Below are 18,869 nucleotides of genomic sequence, written 5' to 3' on the forward strand. Positions count from 1 at the left end.
TTTTGTTTTGTTTTGTTTTCCATTTGCTTGGTAAATTTTCCTCCATCCCTTTATTTTGAGCCTATATGTGTCAGGAGACCTTGCATGTGAGATGGATCTCTTGAAGATTGCATACCAAAACCCATTAATTTAAACTGACAACAACTCAACACTGATTGCATAAAGAAACAGACAAACTAACAAACAAAGAAAAAGTTAATAAAAGCTCTACACTTTAACTTTGTCCCCCAGCTTTTTAACTTTTTGTTGTTTATATATTATTTTAATGACTATGTCTTGAAAAGTTGTTGTAGTTAATTTTTTTTATTTTCTTTCATAGAAAGAAAATAAATAGAAAAATAAAAGTATTTCATTATACTTTCTTTCTAAGGGATTGTTATATCTTCTTTTCCCCACAGAAATGCATTTTATTTTTTAATTTTTTTATTTCTATAGGTTTTTGAGGGTAGGTAGTATTTGGTAACATGAGTAAGTTCTTCAGTGGTGATTTGTGAGATTTTGGTGTACTCATCAACTGAGCAGTATACGCTGCACTCAGTTTGCAGTCTTTTATCACTCAACCCCCTCCCATCCTTTTCCCTGGGTCCGAAAAGTCCATGGATCATTCTTATTCCTTTGTATCTTAGCTTAGCTACCACTTATAAGTGAGAACATAAAATGTTTGGTTTCCATTCCTGAGTTACTTCACTTAGAATAATAATCTCCAGTTCCATCCAGGTTGCTGTGAATGCCATTATTTCATTCCTTTTTATGGCTAAATAGTATTCCATGGTATATAAATACCACAATTTCTTTATCCACTCATTGACTGATAGACATTTGGGCTGGTTCCATATTTTTGCAATTGCAAATTGTGCTGCTATAAACATGTGATCAGTTTATCTTTTACCCTATCTACTCAAAATGTTGGTAGTTTGCATACCACAATTACAGCATTATAATATTCTATGTTTTTCTGTATATTTGCTATTACCAGTGAGTTGATGATTTCTTATTGCTCATTAATGTAGTGTTGTTTCAGACTGAAGAACTCCCTTTACAGTTCTGGTGTTAATGAAATCCCTCAGATTTTGTTTTTCTAGGCAAGTCTTTATTTCTTCTTTATAATTGAAGAATATTTTTGCTGGATATGCTATTCTAGGATACAAGTTTTTTTCCTTCAGCACTTTAAATATGTTACACCACTCTCCCCTGGTCTTTAAGGTTTCTACTGAGAATTCTGCTGTCAGATGTATTACAGCTGTATTGTACGTAATTTGTTTTTCTTTTCTCATATTCCTTTTAGGATATTTTCTTTAGACCTTTGGGGGTTTGATTATTAACTGTCTTGAAGTCATCTTATTTTGGTTGTATCTATTTGGTGTTCTATAACCTTGTACTTGAATGTTGATATCTTTCTCTAAGTTTGGTAAGTTCTCTCTTATCCCTCTGAATAAACTTTCTACCCTTATCTCTTTTTCTCCTTATTCTTTATGGCCAATAACTTTTAGATTTGCCCTTTTGAGGCTATTTTATTGATCGTGTAGGCATGCTTCATTTTAAAAAATTCTTTTTTCTCTTATCTCTTCTGATTGTGTATTTTCAAATAGCCTATCTTCAAGCTCACTAATTCTTTCTTCTGCTTGATCAATTCTGATGCCTTATATAGTATGTCATTTGCATTTTTCAACTCCAGAATTTCTGCTTGATTTCTTACAATTATTTCAATCTCTTTCTTAAATTTATTGGACAGGCTTCTGAATTCCTTCTCTGTGTTATCTTAAATTTCATCAAGTTTCCTCAAAATAACTATTTTGAATTCTCTATCTGAAAGGTCACATAACTCTTTTGTTCCAGGATTGGTCTCTGGTGCCTTATTTACTTTGTTTTTCGAGGGCATGTTTTTGTGGATGGTCTTGATGCTTGTAGATGTTCACCAGTATATCTGGATATTGAAGATTTTTATATTTATTGTAGTCTTTGCAGTCTGGCCTTGTTCATACTCATCCTTCTTGGGAAGGCTTTCCAGGTATTCAAAGGGATTTGGGTGTCATGGTCTCTTTTTGTCACTGTGACTGTATCTGCATTAGGGGGCATCCCAAGCTCAGTGATGCTGGGCTTTTTCAGACTTGTTGAGGTACAGTGGTGGTCTTGGATAAGATCTGGAAGAATTCCCTGGATTACCAGGTGGAAACCCTTCTCCTCTTCCTTTACTTTCTCCCAAACAAATGGAGTCTCTCTGTAATGAGCTGCCTGGAGTTGAAGGTGAGGTGACATGAGCACCCTTGTGGCTGTCATCACTGGACTGCACTGGGTCAGATGTGAAGCCAGCATGGTACTGACTCTCACCCAAGGCCTGGGGTAACCACTGCTTGGCTACCACATATGTTCACACAAGGCTGTAGTACTCTACAATCAGATGGCAAAGTCAGCCAGGCTGTGTCCTTCCCTTCAGGATAGTGAGTTGTTCCCAGTCCCAGGCAGGTCCAGAAATGCCATATGGGAGCCAGGGCTTGGAGTTGGAAACCTTAGGACTCCACCTCGTGCTCTATTCTACTGTGTTTGAGCTAGTACCCAAGCCATAAGACAAAATTTTCCCACTCTTCCCTCCCCTTTCCACAAGCAGAGGAGCCTCTTCGTTGGCCACCACCAAGCTAGGACCACAGCAAGTACTGCCTGCCTACCACCAACATTCACTCAAGGCCCAAGTATTCATTAGTCAGCTTGTGGTGAATGCTGCCAGTCCTAGGACTCTCTCTTCAGGGAAGTGGACTCCTCTCTTACCCAAAGCAGGTCCAGAAATGCTATCCAAAAGCCAAAGCCTTTAATCGGGGACCCCCAAGAGCCCAACTGCTGCTCTACCTCACTGTGGCTGAGCCGGTACCTAAGTTGCAAAACGAAGTCCCCTTTCCTTGTCACTGTCCTTTGCTCAAGCAGAAAGAATCTCCCCCAAGAGCCACCATAGCTGGGAATGCACTGCATCACATCTAAACCACCATGTCTCTGTGTTTCATCCAAGGCCCATGACGAGTACAGCCCGGCTACAATTGCTGATTATTCGGGACCCAAGAGAGTTTTAGTCAGAAGGTAATGAATCCTGCTTCCCTTCAAGGCAGTAGGCTTCCTTCTGGCCCGGGGTTTGTCTAGAAATGTCAGCTGGGAGCTAGGGCATGGAATGGGGACCTCAGGACTCTGCATGGTGCCCTATTCTATTGTGGCTGAGATGGTATCCAAGTTGCAAGACAAAGTTCTATTTACACTTTCCTCTCCTCTCCTCGAGTGGGAGGAAGGAGTGTCTCCTGGAGCTGTGTGCTGCACTGCCTAGGGTGTGGGGCACACATTCCTTGGTGATGCATGCACCTGAGGGGTGGTGCAGGTATTCCCTTGGTGACTTTGGCTGGTGTCTCACTAGGTTGCATGCCCCCTGAGCCCACTGGCTATGAGTCCACCAGAGCACCAGTACTTGCCCAGAAATTGCAGTATTTTTGGCTTAGACTGCCTTTCAAGTTTATTTAGGACCCCAGAGCCCTTCAGCTTGCAGTGGCAAGGCCTGCCAGAACTCAGGTTTCCACTCCTGGGATGAGTGATCCCCTCTGGCTAGGACTGGTTTAAATTCTTCCTCTATGGGCACAGGATGAGTTATGCCCAGTATTGCTTTCTGCTGTGATGGGGCAGCACTAAGTTCCAGTGCAAGCTCCCATAATCACTGCACTCTCTTCCCCAAGCACACAGTTGCTCTATCTGCACCATGCAGCCACTGCCAAGGGGATGAGGGAGGAGTGGTATCAGCAATTCAAGACTGTCTTTCCTATCCTCTTCAGTGTCTCTTTCAATGATATGATGTTAAAACCAAGTACTGTGGTCATTCACCCGATGTTTGGTTCTTATGAAGTTGCTTTGTGTGTGTGTGTGGAGAGTTGTTTAATTTGGTCTTCCTATGGGAAGGATGATTAGAGGATGATTAGTGGAGGCTTCTATTTGGCCATCTTGCTCCACTTCCCTCAAAAGAAGTTTGTTTCACCTAAGGAAACTTAATGGGTGAAAGACCACTTTTGGTGGTGGTGATGAGATGTCACTCAGGGCAACTGTACTAGCTGTACCTCAATTTATTCTTCAGGGATTAAATTCCAAAGAATTACATTGTTCTATAGCATGCAATAGACATACTATTTATATTTAACAGCATTTATATGTTTATTCTTTTATTAAACACATTTTATTAGATATCAACTTTGTATCAGATGATATCCACAACTAGCCCATCCAAGACTATTTAATTTTTGTCTACCATAACAATGACATGAAACATTCCCTTAACAACACCTGCAACTCTGTCACTTCAGGAAACTGGATTTCCAAAGTGATGTTGTGGGGACATAGCAACCACACCATCACCTTATGAAAGTCGTGGGGGTTTCTTCTTTTTTTACCCTGCAACTGCTATGCAAGCATAACTGGGTCTTCTCTCAGCTCCAAGTCATTCAGCACAAGTATATCACTTCCTTCTTATCAATGTACTTCACTCCTACAAGATCCCTCTTGAACTGGCTTACAAGTAAAATAAAATGAAAAATGGAGATCGTGGTTAGTTGTTGAATGTGTGTGTGGTAGTGGGCAGTAGGGCATAGGGCAATAAGAGATAAAGTTGGAGCCACTTGGAGAAAGAAGAGGAAGAGTAAGAAGGAGATACAGCTAGACTAAGTGACTGCTAGGAAAGGTCAGGTGTTCATGTGGTAGGACTGACATCAGTCCAATGTATGTACTTTCCCTGGGGAGGAAGATTGACTTCCCAAATTACCATGAAGCTCAGCGTCAACCTCAATTGAAACCTCAGCACCACCCTTTGCTAGCTGGTAGATCTGGGTAAGTGACTTAACCTCCTTAAAGTTCAGTTTCTTCAACTGTAAAATGGGGGTTGTCATCATCATCATCATCATCATCATCATCATCATCATGTATAAGGAATTTTTGTGAGAAATAAAATTATGCATGTAAATAACAGTCTAATTCTTGGCACCTAGACATCCAAATAACCTCATTAAATGTTAGCTAGTATTTATACTTCTATTATGAATAAGTTGCTAATTGTCTGTTTTGAAAGTTAACAATAGAAATTGGGGTTAGAGAGGTTCTTTTGACAACTAAATTAAGGATTAAAAGTGAAAAAAAAAGCTGAAAATGGCAGAATCTTCTTGAGGACATTGAAGATTTCAGGTCTGAGTGTATATCTATAGACATTAAGAAATAAAAGGAGGCCAGGTGCGGTGGCTCATGCCTGTAATCCCAGCACTTTGGGAGGCTGAGGCGGGTAGATCACGAGGTCAGGAGTTCAAGACCAGCCTGGCCAAGATGCTGAAACCCTGTCTCTACTAGAAACACAAAAATTAGCTGGGCATGGTGGCAGGTACCTGTAATCCCAGCTACTCAGGAGGCTGAGGCAGAGAATTGTTTGAAGCGGGGAGGCGGAGGTTGCAGTGAGCTGAGATTGCACCACTACACTCTAGCCTGGGTGACACAGTGAGACTCCATCTCAAAAAAAAAAAAAAAAAAGAAATAAAAGGAGTTTCTCAAAACAGGTCAATTTATCATCTTAGGAGATAAGATGGCATAGCTGAAGATGACTCTTCTTACCTCAGTTCGGTGCACCAGCTGCTGAGTTGCATCATCATTCATACGAAAAATTTCCAGAAATGGGTCAGATTTACTGAAGAAATCCTGAAACAGATAAACATCAATGAGTTGTTATTTTTCCTCCTGCATGTGATCTAGTCCTGATCAATCAGGAATATTTAATCAATATTAGTAGGAAAACCCTCTTGATTTTCTATTGTTTATATGTGGAAGGGAGGCCATGCTTGTCCTCTCTTCCTGCTCAATTCTACCCAAACTCTCTTCTCTTTACCTGTGATGATGTGCCTCACCCTTTCTTCCTTTGTTCCTCATCCCCGTGATCCACCCTTGGCTAGAATTAATTGCATCCAAAAACTAAGTTCTTTGTAAAGTCAGTACTTGGTTAGTTGAAATTCAAGGTATTCTTCAAACATCAATTCAAATTCCAGTTCTTTGAAAATCACTGTACCTGTTGTCTTAAACAGGTTCATTATAGTTATTTTAATGCCTATGTAATGACTACAATGTCTGGATCACCTATAGGTCTGTTTTTATTGTCTCTTTCTTGGTTCCACCTCTTGGTATGCTTGTTAATTTTTTATTAAATAGTAGACAATGTGTAATGAAGATTATGAAGGTTTTTACATGAGTCTTTAGCTTCTAGCAAGTGATTATAATGGGAGAAGTCTCCTGAATCCAATTAGGATTAAGCTATTTAGAGGCTGAGTTTCTTCAAATGTCTTTAAGGCCCCAATCTATTTCTGATTCCCTTTACTCCTTGGGTATAGTCCTTAAAGGACCCTAACTAAAAACCTGTGTTCACGAGGGGTGTTCTTCCTTGACAAGTCTTCAATGCCAATTTTTATTTGTGAGAGCCTCAAATGCTCCGTTTATTTTCATAATTTCTTAGCTCTAGGTTTTTGTTCAGTTTCTCTCTATGCTGCTTTTGCTAATTAGTGAATGCCTTGAGATGATAAGCCACTCAGACTGTTGGACTACTTCTCTTCTCTGATGCATCTATGAGTCTTTATCCCTTGCTCTCTCAATAGCCCTGAACTTCAGTTTTTCTCCCCAGTCCCATGAGACCACCAAAAGCTCTACTCAGTTTCTGTTTCTTAGTAGCTATTTTTTTAAAACTAGGCTTCCCGGCCTTTCTATCCACACTATTTTAGGAATCAGCCTTGAGGAATTCCCTTGAGTGGAAAATCTGCACAGAATGTCTTAAGCACCTCCCTGGGTTTCTCTTCTGTCCAGTTTCTTGGCCCCTCAAATCTACACTGCCTCAGGACTCTCAAATACATGTCTCTTGTGTCTTTTCTAGTGTTTATATTTGTTTTTAGTGAGAGAATGATGTAAAATAAATAAATGCTTCATTGTTGGAAATGGAACCTATCTCTATCTCTTTTAAAAACTTGATTTTTACCCCCAGTAGATTATAAATTCTCAAAGAGGAGAAGCTTTATTTTCCTTCACATTTCTACTATTTCCCCAGCATTTTCCATAGTGTCTATATTTTAGTAGTATATACTGCTTATTGAATGAATGAATAAATATATAAATAAGTGAATGGATACCTGGTATAGAATAGGAGGCTGTCTGAGCAAAAACCTTATTCCTCACCATCACACTTTTATTATGATTTCACCAGGTAATTTTTTTCCAGAAATCTAGACTTTAGCAAAGTAGAATTTTTGCCTTAAAAGTCATTTATTATTCCTAAAAGTTGAGCAAGCCAGAGTCAAACTCATTATTTTCCTTCATTTGGTCTCTACTTCTAAATTTTTCCTTACTCTCAATGTCTTTACCAGTCATCCTAGTCTTCAGCTCAGCAAAACATTTGTAGGACATATACTGATCACAGAGTTTTGAGCTTGATGTTGAGATATAAGGACAGATAGAACCTGATCTCTGTCTTCCAAAGTACCATCTAGGTTGCTGGTAAGAAAAGTATACAAATAAATATAACCCATGGCTAGGTATAAATGAGTAAATGAGCGAATGAATTAATGAATGAAGGTACAAGGAGTATTGAGGGAAGAGAGGGAAGTTGATGAATTTTTAACAGACATAGAGGAGGATACCCCAAGTAATTTAATGAGACTATAGCCTAAGGAAGCATAGGGGAGGAATTGGAGACAATGCTGGCAAAGTTGGCCCCATGAAGTGAAGGGCCTTAAATGCTCATGTGAAGTCTTTGCACTGGCCTGGAGAGGCAGCGGGAATTATTGAAGCATTTTGAGTGGAAAAGTAATATAGTTGGCTCTGCAGTGAAGAATGTCAGTCTAGAAACTTTGTAGGATATCTTAGAAAGAGGAGATGAGAAGTGTAAATAACTATCTTCCCCTGTGTTTTCCTTCCCATGCAGCCAGGAACCAAACACCATGCTCCACAACACCCAGAGTCTGGAACATCCCCTACTACTCTATTTCCGAAGGTATCAGATTGCCACAGCCTTCATCTTGTCAAAATGGTGGTTTTTGTCATAATCTTGCCCTTCAAACATTGCCTCTCCCCCGAAATGGCCCATTTCTCTCTCAGACGCACTTCTAGCTGATTCCCACCTCTATGCATTTACTTAAGACGTTTGTCCCTTAGGCTGGTTTCTGTTTCTACATGCATCTTAAAAAATCAAAACCTCCCTCTCTTCTCCCTCTCCCTGTGGAAGTGGGCTACAGTAGCTTGTTCCTATGTGCCCCTGGGCTCCTCTTGTAGCTTCATGCTTTGCCTCTTTAAATAGATCGTTGGTCCCTTGGGGGATGTTTTTATGATTCATACTTTAAAACTGCTAACCACAATGTAAGAACTTTCTTATTTTTCCCTCTTTACTGTTAATTTAAAACTTTTGTTACCATCACTTTTATTTAAAAATGAAAAATATAGAAAACAGATAACAAAAATAAAAAGAAGGAAAAAAGAACCCATAATTGAACCCATAATTCCATAACCATCAATAGAATTTTGGCAAGTCTGTTTCTAGACTCTTCATAGACTTTTCTTTCTTTCTTTTAAAAAAATTTGCAAGCATGATCTATATACAACTTAGTGCCCTATTTCTTTTGCTTGTTGTATGTTTATTTTACATGTTATACATTACAATGCTTTTTCTATTGTATTTCACATTCTTTTTAAATACCATGAATGAATTAGGCATGAAGTTATTGTCAGGAGGGCATATTAAAAAGTCAATGAAAGAAAGGTCAGGTACGGCCTCTGTCTTCAGGTAGCTGAAAATCTATATGCAGCATACTGGCTTTAGCACTGCTTTCAAATCTCAACTCTACCACATATAATCTGAATAACTGTGGACAAAATATTTAATTTCTCCAAGGCTTAGTTTGCCATTCATAATGGAAGGAGTATCACCCTTTGCCTGATAGTGACATAGGAGAATTAGAGGAGCTGGTGCATGGCAAGTGTTGAGTCCAGTGCCTGGTACATGGTGAGGACTGAAAAAATGTTAGCTGCAAAAATCCCCAACAAAATAGTAGCAACCCAAATCCAGTGGCACAACAAAATTTAAGCCATTACAATCAAGTATGCTTTATTCCTGGGAAGCAAGGTTGGTTCAACATACACATATCAAAAACCATATGATCATTTCAATAGATGTAGAAAAAAGGTTTTGAGAAAATCCAAATCCCTTCATGATAAAAACCCTCAACAAACTAGGCAGCGAAGGAACATACCTGAAAACAATAAGAGCCATCTATGACAAACCCACAGCCAACATCATACTGAATGGGAGTAGCTGGAAGCATTCTGCTTAAGAGCAGAAACAAGACAAACATGTCGACTCTCACCATTCCTGTTCAATATAGTACTAAAAGTCCTCACCAGAGCACTCAGGCATGAGAAAGAAATAAAAGACATCCAAATAGAAAAAGAAGTCAAACTGTCTGTCTTTCTTGATGATATAATTCTACATCTAGAAAACTGTAAAGACTATGGCGAAAGACTCCTAGAACTGATATTCAGCAAAGTTTCAGAATACAAAGTCAATGTGCAAAAATCAGTAGCATTTCTATGCAAAGTGAGAGCTCCATCAAGAACACAATCCCATTTATAATAGCTAGAAAAAATGAAATGCCTACGAATACATCTAACCAAAGAGGTAAAAGATCTCTACAAGGAGAACTACAAAACACTGGTGAAAGAAATCATAGATGACACAAACAAATGGAAAAACATTCCATGCTTATGAATCAGAAGAATCAATATTGTTAAAATGGCCATACTGCCAAAAGCAATCTATAGATTCAATGCTACTTTTATCAAACTATAAACATAGTTTTTCACAGAATTAGAAAACGCTATTGTAAAATTCATATAGAACAAGAAAAAGCCTGAATCACCAAAGTATTCCTAAGCAAAAAGAACAGCCAGAGGCATCACATTACCCAACTTCAAACTATACTATAAGGCTACAATAACCAAAGAAGCATGGTACTGGGACAAAAACAGACACATAAGACCAGTGGAACAGGATAGAGAATCCAGAAATAAAGCCACATACCTACAGCCATCTCTTCTTTGACAAAGTTGACAAAATAAGAAATGAAGAAAGGACTCCCTATTCAACAAATAATGCTGGGATAACTGGCTAGCAATATGCAGAAGAATGAAACTGGACCCTTACATTTCACCATATACAAAAATTAATTCAAGATTGAATAAAGCTTTAAACGTAAGACCTCAAATTATATAAATCCTAGAAGAGAACATATGAAATATCATTCTGGATGTTGGCCTTGGCAAAGAATTTATGTAAGTCCTCAAAAGCAACAAAAACAAATTGCAACAAAAAATATTGACAAGTGGGACCTAATTAAACTAAAGAGCCTCTGCACAGTTAGAAAAAAAGCTATTAACAGAGTAACAAGTGGTCAATAGAGTGGGAGAAAATATTATCAAACTATTCCTCTGGCAAAGATCTAATATTCAGAATCTATAAGGAACTTAAACAATTCAATAATCAAAAATAAACAAATAAAGAACCCTGTTAAAAATTGGGCAAAGGACATGAGCAGACACTTCTCAAAAGACAACCTGCAAGTGGTCAACATACATATGAAAAAATGCCCAATGTCACTGATTGTGAGAGAAATGCTAATCAAAACCACAATGAGATACCATCTCACACCAGTCAGAATACCTATTACTAAAACGTTAAAAAATAACAGATGTTGGTGAGGCTATGGGGAAAAGGAAACACTTATATACTGTTTGTGGGAACGTAAATTAGTTCAGTCACTGTGGAAAGCAGTTTGGAGATTTCTTAAAGAACTTAAAACAGAACTACCATTCAACTCAGCCATCCTATTACTGGTATATACCCAAAGGAAAAGAAATCATTTTGCCAAAAAGACACATGCACTCGTATGTTCATCAAAGCACTATTCATAATAGCAAAGGCATATAATCAATCTAGGTGCCAATCAACAGTGAATTGAATAAAGAAAATTTGGCACTTATATACCATAGAATACTACACAGCCATAAAACAAAATAATATTTTCTGTAACACACTGGATGCAGCTGAAGGCCATTATCCTAAGGGAATTAGCACAGCAACAGAAAATCAAATACCACATGTTCTCACTTCTGAGCGCTAAACATTGGGTACACATGGACATAAAGATGGGAACAGTGGACAATGGTGACTACTGGAGCAGTGAGAGAGGGAAGGGAGCAAGGGCTGAAAAACTACCTATTGGGTCCTATGCTTCCTACCTGGGTAATGAGAACAATTATACTCCAAACCTCAGTGTCATGCAATATACTCATGTAACAAACCTGCACCTGTAGCCCCTGAATCTGAAATGAAAGTTGAAATATTAAAAAAAATTGGCTGCTATGATGATTATCAATAGAAGAAAAAAATTCATGAAGGCATTTTGTAAAAAACTATACAAATATCAGATTTAAGAATATTAAGAAGGCATCTGATTCATGGAAATGAAATAATTCATATGCTCCTCAAAATCTCAAGTGTACATTCAGAAATTCACAGCTTCAAAACAACAATTCTGGGTCTAATTGTGTGGTCATTTTAACTTGGAATTTTCAGCTTTTTAAACTTGATTATTAGCACTAAGATGGCCATTGGGACAGTTCAGTTCAATAAAGATGAATGAATTGACTGTTTTACTGAAGTTGTGCTGTGGTAAAATTCTTTAACAACACAGAGACCATATTATTCTGCTTTTTTAGTTCAATATAAAAGAAATTTAGCTAAGTGAGAGGGTGATAGGCCATTAGGAATCAGTTCATATCTACGACAGTGATCTTGAAAATGAAATATTGGACCTAGAATAAATTATCTGAAAGATGCAGGCATATCCAGGCTGTATAGCTTACTAATTTTGTGACTCTGGGAAATGTCTGATCTGAGTATGCTTTATCTGTAAAATGGAAATAAAGATACTAACCTTTGGGAATATGCTTATGAGTTTTGGAGATAATGTAAGTTAGACACCTGATACTTGGTGCACAATAGATGCTCAATAATTATAATTTTCTATCATTAATACAGAACAGATTACAGTTTCAAGCAGGCATACTTAAACATAGTAAAATCACATCACAGCAGGTAGAGATTTTACATTGTTTTAGAGTGGGGGTCAGCAAACTATGGCACATGAGCCAAATCCAGCTGTTTGTTTTTGTGAATAAAGTTTTATTGGAACACTGCCACACTCATTCATTTTTGTATTGTCTATGGTTGTTTTCATGCTTCAAAGGCAGAGTTGAGTAGTGGGGACAGAGATCATGCGTTCTGCAAAACCTAAAATATTTATCATCTAGCCCTTTATTAACAAGTCTGCCAACCTCTACTTTAGAGACAGATTTGTTTACTTATATTGCACCCCATCAAACTAGCATCATGGAAACACGGAAAATGCAGTCTATAATGATTACTACCACATATGTGGAGACCACCAGTGTGGGAATTAGTTCCAATGCACCAATATGAGTACTTTCTCGAGAACGGGAAGAGAACGAATCCTTTGTCAGCTGGAATGTTCTAAAGTGATTATTACATTTCTGCCTCTACTTACTTGTTAGATTAATTGCCAACTAGTTGCTAATGTAACAAATGTGCTTTATGAGTAAGAAAGTCCCTTTCTCTACTAAGTGAATTGCATTAACATTAGATAAATAAGTTATTTATCACAAACCTAAGCTATTTTATGTACTCGCTCTCATTGAAGAGTGAGGAGGTGATTGCTAGTCTGTTGAAAGACAAGTTAAAAATGGCTATTTCTGTCAAAAAGAATGGTGCATTTCTCTGTCACTGTGGTTTGCAAAAGTACTTAGTGCTTTTCCATATACCCTATAACAGGGGTTCTCAAACTTCTGGTCTTAAGACCCCTTTACATTCTTAAAAATTATTGGGGATCCCAAAGAGCTTTTGTTTTGTTGTATGTATTAATATTTGTCATATTATAAAGCTGTTAAATTGTTAAAATATTTGTTACATTGTTTAAAAAATAAGAAAATAAACCTACTACATCATAACAAAAATAGTATTTTAATGGAAAAAATTATTATAATTATGTTTTCCAAACTTAAAAAATAGTGAGAATGGTATTAGTTTACATTTTTGCAAACCAATTTAATGATTAGCTTAATAGAATGCAGCAGAATCCTCATATTTATGCTGTTGTGATATTAGGCATTATGTAGCCTCTGGAAAACTCCACTTTACATGTATGAGAGAATGAGAGTGAATAAATAAAATTATGTCTTAGCATTATTATGAAAATGGCATTGACTTCATGGGTTCCCCTGCAAAGGTATTGGGACCATGCATTTCACTTGGAGGACTGCTGCCTGACCTCCCCTCTTACCTCCCCTCTTCCTGGCTTCCTACTTCCCTGAAACACATGAAAACATTTCCAAGTCTTCCATATTCTGAGACCAAACACCTATTATTCATTAACTCTCTGCTCCAAAAGACTTAGATTTTGTCAGGCAATCTGATTGAGTCCCTCTGTTGCACTGATTTTTGTGTGTGTGTGCCTATGTGGCTTTCAGTAAGTCATATCACATCTCTGAACCTCAGATTTTTCACCTATAAAATAAGGTAGTTGGATTAGACAGTGGCTTTCTACCTAAAGTATGCGGACTCCTGGGGGCTACCAGGGTTACTGCCAAGAGACTGGAGATCCAGGCATCCTACAACCACTGTCTGAATTGGATATAGCATATTTTTCCTATATATTCATACTTCAGTTTTTAAATGTATGTAGAAACTAGTTACTTTCATGATATTCATTAACACAATAAAAAATTAGGAGCATTATTTATTTTATAGTGACTTTTAGTCATACAATAAGTTTAACTAGATACAGTAAGTTTTAACTGCTAACATGTAGGTAGTTATAAAATTGTTTAACGCTAAAAGCTAGAAAAGGGTCCTCCTTGAGAGCATCTGGGAACTATTTTTCCAGCTGTGACATGAAATAATTGTATTATTTTATTCTATTTCTATCATAAAAATTTTGTGATAGATTGCATTTTGTAAACATGACCACTGCAAGTTCATAGTCCACATGCTTTTTCTACAGTATGATTTTGCCACTGCCCTAACACGATGTGGAGTCCTAGAATCTGGACTGGCCTCATGACTCGCTTGCAACCAAAAGAATGCAGCAGAAGTGAATGACGCATGACTTCCAAGGTCAGGAAGGGGTAAGAAAAGGCTATGGAGTGTCTCCCTTATTCTCTTGAGATGCTCTTTCTGGAAGAAGCCAGATACTCTAAAGGAAGTGTGACTACTCCAGGACAACCATGTGGGCACTCTGGTAGACTGTTCGAGCTAAGCCTAGCCATTCAGCCATCTCATGTGCCAGGCACGTGAGTAGAGCTAGTGTAGACCCTCCAGACAAGCTCATCCACCAGCCGAGTACCACTGATTGGTTTGCATCAACATCACAGACAGCAGAACTGCTCAACTGAACCCTGATTGAATTTCTGACCCTCAAAATCATTAGCTATAATGGAATAGTTCTTCATTTACGTTGCAAGATTTGAGGTGGTTTACCATGCAGCAGTAGAAAACCAGAGCAGTAGTATTGTGTCTTTGGGTAAATCATCATACCTTGCTGAGCCCTCATTTCCTGAAGAGGTTGTGTGAAATGATCTTTATGGTATCATCTTACTCCTCCATTTTACAACTTTGCCCTCTTTCCATCTGAGGCGACCATTTACCTTGAGTCCAAACTGGAGCAAAGACCTCTGATTTGTTTTCTGAGTTACTAAGGATCTGGACAAGATACAGCCACATTATGAAGGAACTGGGGTCTCCAGCACTGGGGCAATGAGGCTCAGCAATGACCAGGGCCCTGGACAATCAGTACGGCCAATGGTGGGAATAGCCATTTAGAACCATTTTAAGTGCTGTGGGTGGCTCTTTCAGTTCTATGAGCAAGTGTTCATTTGATTAAAGGGAAACTGCTCAAACACTTCAAACCCAACTGGTCCAACAAACCTCCAAACCCCCTTTTACTGTAACATAAATCAGATGACAAATTAGAGGCACTCAAGAGCCTACTAAATGTAGAGAAACCATTATAAGCCATTAAGCAAGTAACTTAAGACTGCTATACACTGACCCAATGGCTTATAATAGCACCAGGGAAGATACTACAAAGTTTTGTGAGTTCTTCTGAAATCTGGGGAGATGATGAAGGAGAAGGAGCATAACAGTTGTGAAAAGGTGAAGTTAAAAGCTTGCTCCCAACTGACATCAATACACACTGCAGTTCCCAGCATCTAGTTCATGCTAATGTTAAAAATGTAGCAGTCTGTGATGGTTTCACATAAGCTACTCAAGACACTTTTAAAATCCAAATATAATTAGTTTATAAGGATAAAGTATTTCCTGATGTCCCCAGGTAGAATAAGTTGGCCTTACCAGGACACACTATTATATATCACTTATCACATTCTATTATGGATATAGTATTACTATACCATTTGTTTTTTAGATGTATGTTTTACTTCAGCGATGAATTCCAGGTTGCAGATGTGAGAGTGGAATGCCTATTTTTGATATATCTTTTTTTCCCACCACCTCATGCATAACAAGCACCCAAAAAGGGTTAGGAAAATGAATGATGAATGAGTGAACAAATTAACAAATAAAAGAGTGAATGAGTGAATGCATAAATGGGCTGAGTATTAATACCCAATAAATAGGAATTGTACAAATGAATAAATGTGATACCACATGAAAAGCTCTTAAACCTGTACTTGGCAAACATAGGTGCTTAATAAATGTCATTTTTCTTCCATTTTGCATCTTCTCCTCTCCCTTAGAATGTCCCTAGAAATGGGGTTAAATCATATTTACCTGTTCACATCTCACCTGTGGCATTTGGAAAGTCTTAGTGTCATAGAATTGTCCTGTTTTAATTATAGTCCCTTCCCCTTCTCATAAATCGCTTCTTAATGTGAGGGAAACCTTACTTTGTAGACCTTTCTGAATTTTTGGATCTGTTTGATAATGTGGGTAGAAAGGGAAAAATAACTGCAGGGAGAAATCTGATTAAACTGTGTGCTAGCTTTATTACTTCCTTCAATAAGGGTAATGCCAAACGCTTTACCTTGTCATCCAATTTCCGTGCATTGAATGCAAGCTCAACGTAGTCGTCATTGCCAGATAATTCTTCAGCAATCACCTAAAGGAGAAAAGCACACATTAGCTGCAGTAGAGGGTGCACTCCTTAGCTCCAGAACCCATGAGCAAATTTAGTTCCTGTTTGGTTCAAAACTCAACAAAGACAAATGTTAGGCAAGGAGTTTTTCCACAACCCTAGTGACTATAGCACGGCAATTCTAGGCATTCAGCGGAACTCCCTGGAATAGACTATGGTGAATAACTAGACACCATTTATGCTGAGCATGAGAACATAAGAGGTGGGACCCAAGCTGGAGGAAGAAATAGAAGAGCAGTTTGGAAGAGTTTCTTTCTTTGAAAGTCACATGGCATTGGATAGTATTTTTATAACTAACTACAATGTCTCCCTTTGGTAAATTATCGAGAAGGATAAACAGCAATATTTCTTTACTGTTTTGAGTGAGACCAACAAGAAATGGTGGAATAAACTAGTTTCCATGTCAAATTTTTCTAACTCTTATTTTTCAGAAGACCGTCCCTGGGTTTTCTGAGATGAAGATGTGTGTATATGTAAGGATCTAAGCCCTAACACCCAAGTACAGACCATTCCTGACAAAGATTTTTGCATAGGTGAAGAAATTATTGTCCAAAAGGCTTTCTCACAACAGGTCATTTTCCAATACTTAATAGTTAGTGACTCTCAACAAAGCCTTGGAGCAGAAATCGGTGGAGAAAGTTAGGAGAAAAATAATGACGGCAAAAGCAACAAAAATCTAGAAGCCAGTCAAGTTGCAGACAAGTTAAAACCTTTATAAATAATGCTAGGATTTACCATGTATTCTGTGGCCACAGCACATGGATACACTTATCAAATTGCTTATGTCAAGATACTATTAATTCAATTTTACCTCTTTTCTATCTGGGCTCAACAATTCCATTATGAGTTGGGTCCATATGCTCTCAATAGGCACTGGTAGTATTCCAAATATTTTGGAAAATTTAAGTTATTTACACTTAATCTTAAAGCTAAGATGGCTGCCTTAAGACAGATAGACCCAAAAATGTATGAACAACTGAGAGTAGAGAACGTGAGTCCAGGTATATAGAAAAAATTCCAGAACTGGTTGATAACCCAATAACTATCATATTTGTATTTTTCATTTGGTCCTCTTTTGTCCCTTACCACCTTAACGCCTCTTATATTTCATTTGATTACTGACCCTTAAGTATTTTGTGGTCACAGACACCTTTGGAGAACTGATGAAAGTTGTGATTTTCCCCAAGTGCATAGACCTAGAAAATTTCATGTACCTTTTCAAGTGTTTTCTAGAAGCTACTAAAGCCAATGTTTTGATCTAAAGACCCAAAGTTGAGGAGTATTTAAATACTTAAAATTAAGAAAAAGACCAAACTTTTCTGGGATGTGTGAAGAAAGGAAATCTCAGGATATCTCAGAGAAAATATGGCAAGATGAGATTTTGTTCTTTTGAGAAAGAACCATAGCAAATTCATACCTGGATCTACTGGGTTTGTGGGCTTTGGGAGTGAACCTGTGGGTCCACGGCTTTTCAGAGCACCATCAGTGTCTTCAAAGAACACTTTGATTCAGGATTGAAGACGGCAGTCAAGAAAAAGTTTTAACACGACAGTGTCATTTAAAATATTCAAGTGATAAACTAAGGTAAGTTCTTGTGAGAATGGCCACGACTTTCACTGATAGCTCTTTTGAATTTTTTCCTGTGCTTAAAAAAAAAAAAAAAAAATCAGGGCTAGGTGTGGTGGCTCATACCTGTAATCCCAGCACTTTGGGAAGCCAAGGCAGTTGGATCACAAGGTCAGGAGTTGGAGACCAGCCTGGCCAACACAGTGAAACTCCATCTCTACTAAAACTACAAAAATTAGCTGGGTGTGGTGGCAGGTGCCTGTAATCCCAGTTATTTGGGAGGCTGAGGCAGGAGAATCATTTGAACCCGGGAGGTGGAGGTTGTAGTGAGCCAAGATTGTGCCATTGCACTCCAGCCGGGGTGACAGGGCGAGACACCATCTCAAAAAAAAATTGGTTTCTCTCTACTTAAAAAGGAATGTTCAAAAGAACTCAAGAGGTTTGCTTCCTGGCCATTTGCCTCTCTAGCAATTCAGAATTTCCTTGTAGTTTTTTCTACCTTGTTTCTTTTGCTTGTCTTTGTTTGTTTGTTTGTTTGTTTGTGTTTTGCTCCATACATCCAAATGGTTGGACCACATTCTCTACCTTTTTCAAGGTCTCTAACAGAAGATGTCAAAGTTTCCAATACCAGGCATTCCATTTGAAAATGTAAGCTCTTATTTAGAAATACGTCTCGCATTACCCGATAGAACATTCTGCAATTATAGAAATGTTTTATAATCTACACTGTCCCATATGGTAGCTGCTAACCACTTGTAACTATTGAGTACTGGATATGTGGCCAGTGTGATTAAGGAACTGAATATTTACTTTAATTTTAAATAGTTTTATTAAAATTTAAATAACCACATGTGGCTAGTGGCTACTGAATCACACAGTAAACCTCCAAACTATTATATCAAAGAGGAGTGTTAAATGCTGAGCTCTTTGTTTCTCAGGCAACAAACCAAACCTTGAAGAAAATGCTGTCAAAGCAAAATTTGAATTCTCAAA

General features: G+C 38.0%; 1 protein-coding gene across 4 annotated transcripts in view; it reads right to left on the reverse strand.

The window, feature by feature from the left end:
• Positions 1–18,869, reverse strand: part of CPNE4 (copine IV) — a 518,534-nt gene that overhangs the window by 148,620 nt on the left and 351,045 nt on the right. For all 4 annotated transcript variants that reach the window (XM_011977981.1, XM_011977979.1, XM_011977980.1 and 1 more), the window contains 2 exons: positions 16,200–16,274; positions 5,611–5,694 (listed from right to left, as the gene is read on the reverse strand). In XM_011977981.1, the coding sequence (XP_011833371.1) occupies positions 5,611–5,694; positions 16,200–16,274 (159 nt within the window). The remainder of the gene's footprint in view (positions 1–5,610; positions 5,695–16,199; positions 16,275–18,869) is intronic.

This window comes from Mandrillus leucophaeus, unplaced genomic scaffold (genome assembly GCF_000951045.1).
Source record: "Mandrillus leucophaeus isolate KB7577 unplaced genomic scaffold, Mleu.le_1.0 Scaffold186, whole genome shotgun sequence".
In the NCBI taxonomy this organism is placed as follows: domain Eukaryota; kingdom Metazoa; phylum Chordata; class Mammalia; order Primates; family Cercopithecidae; genus Mandrillus; species Mandrillus leucophaeus.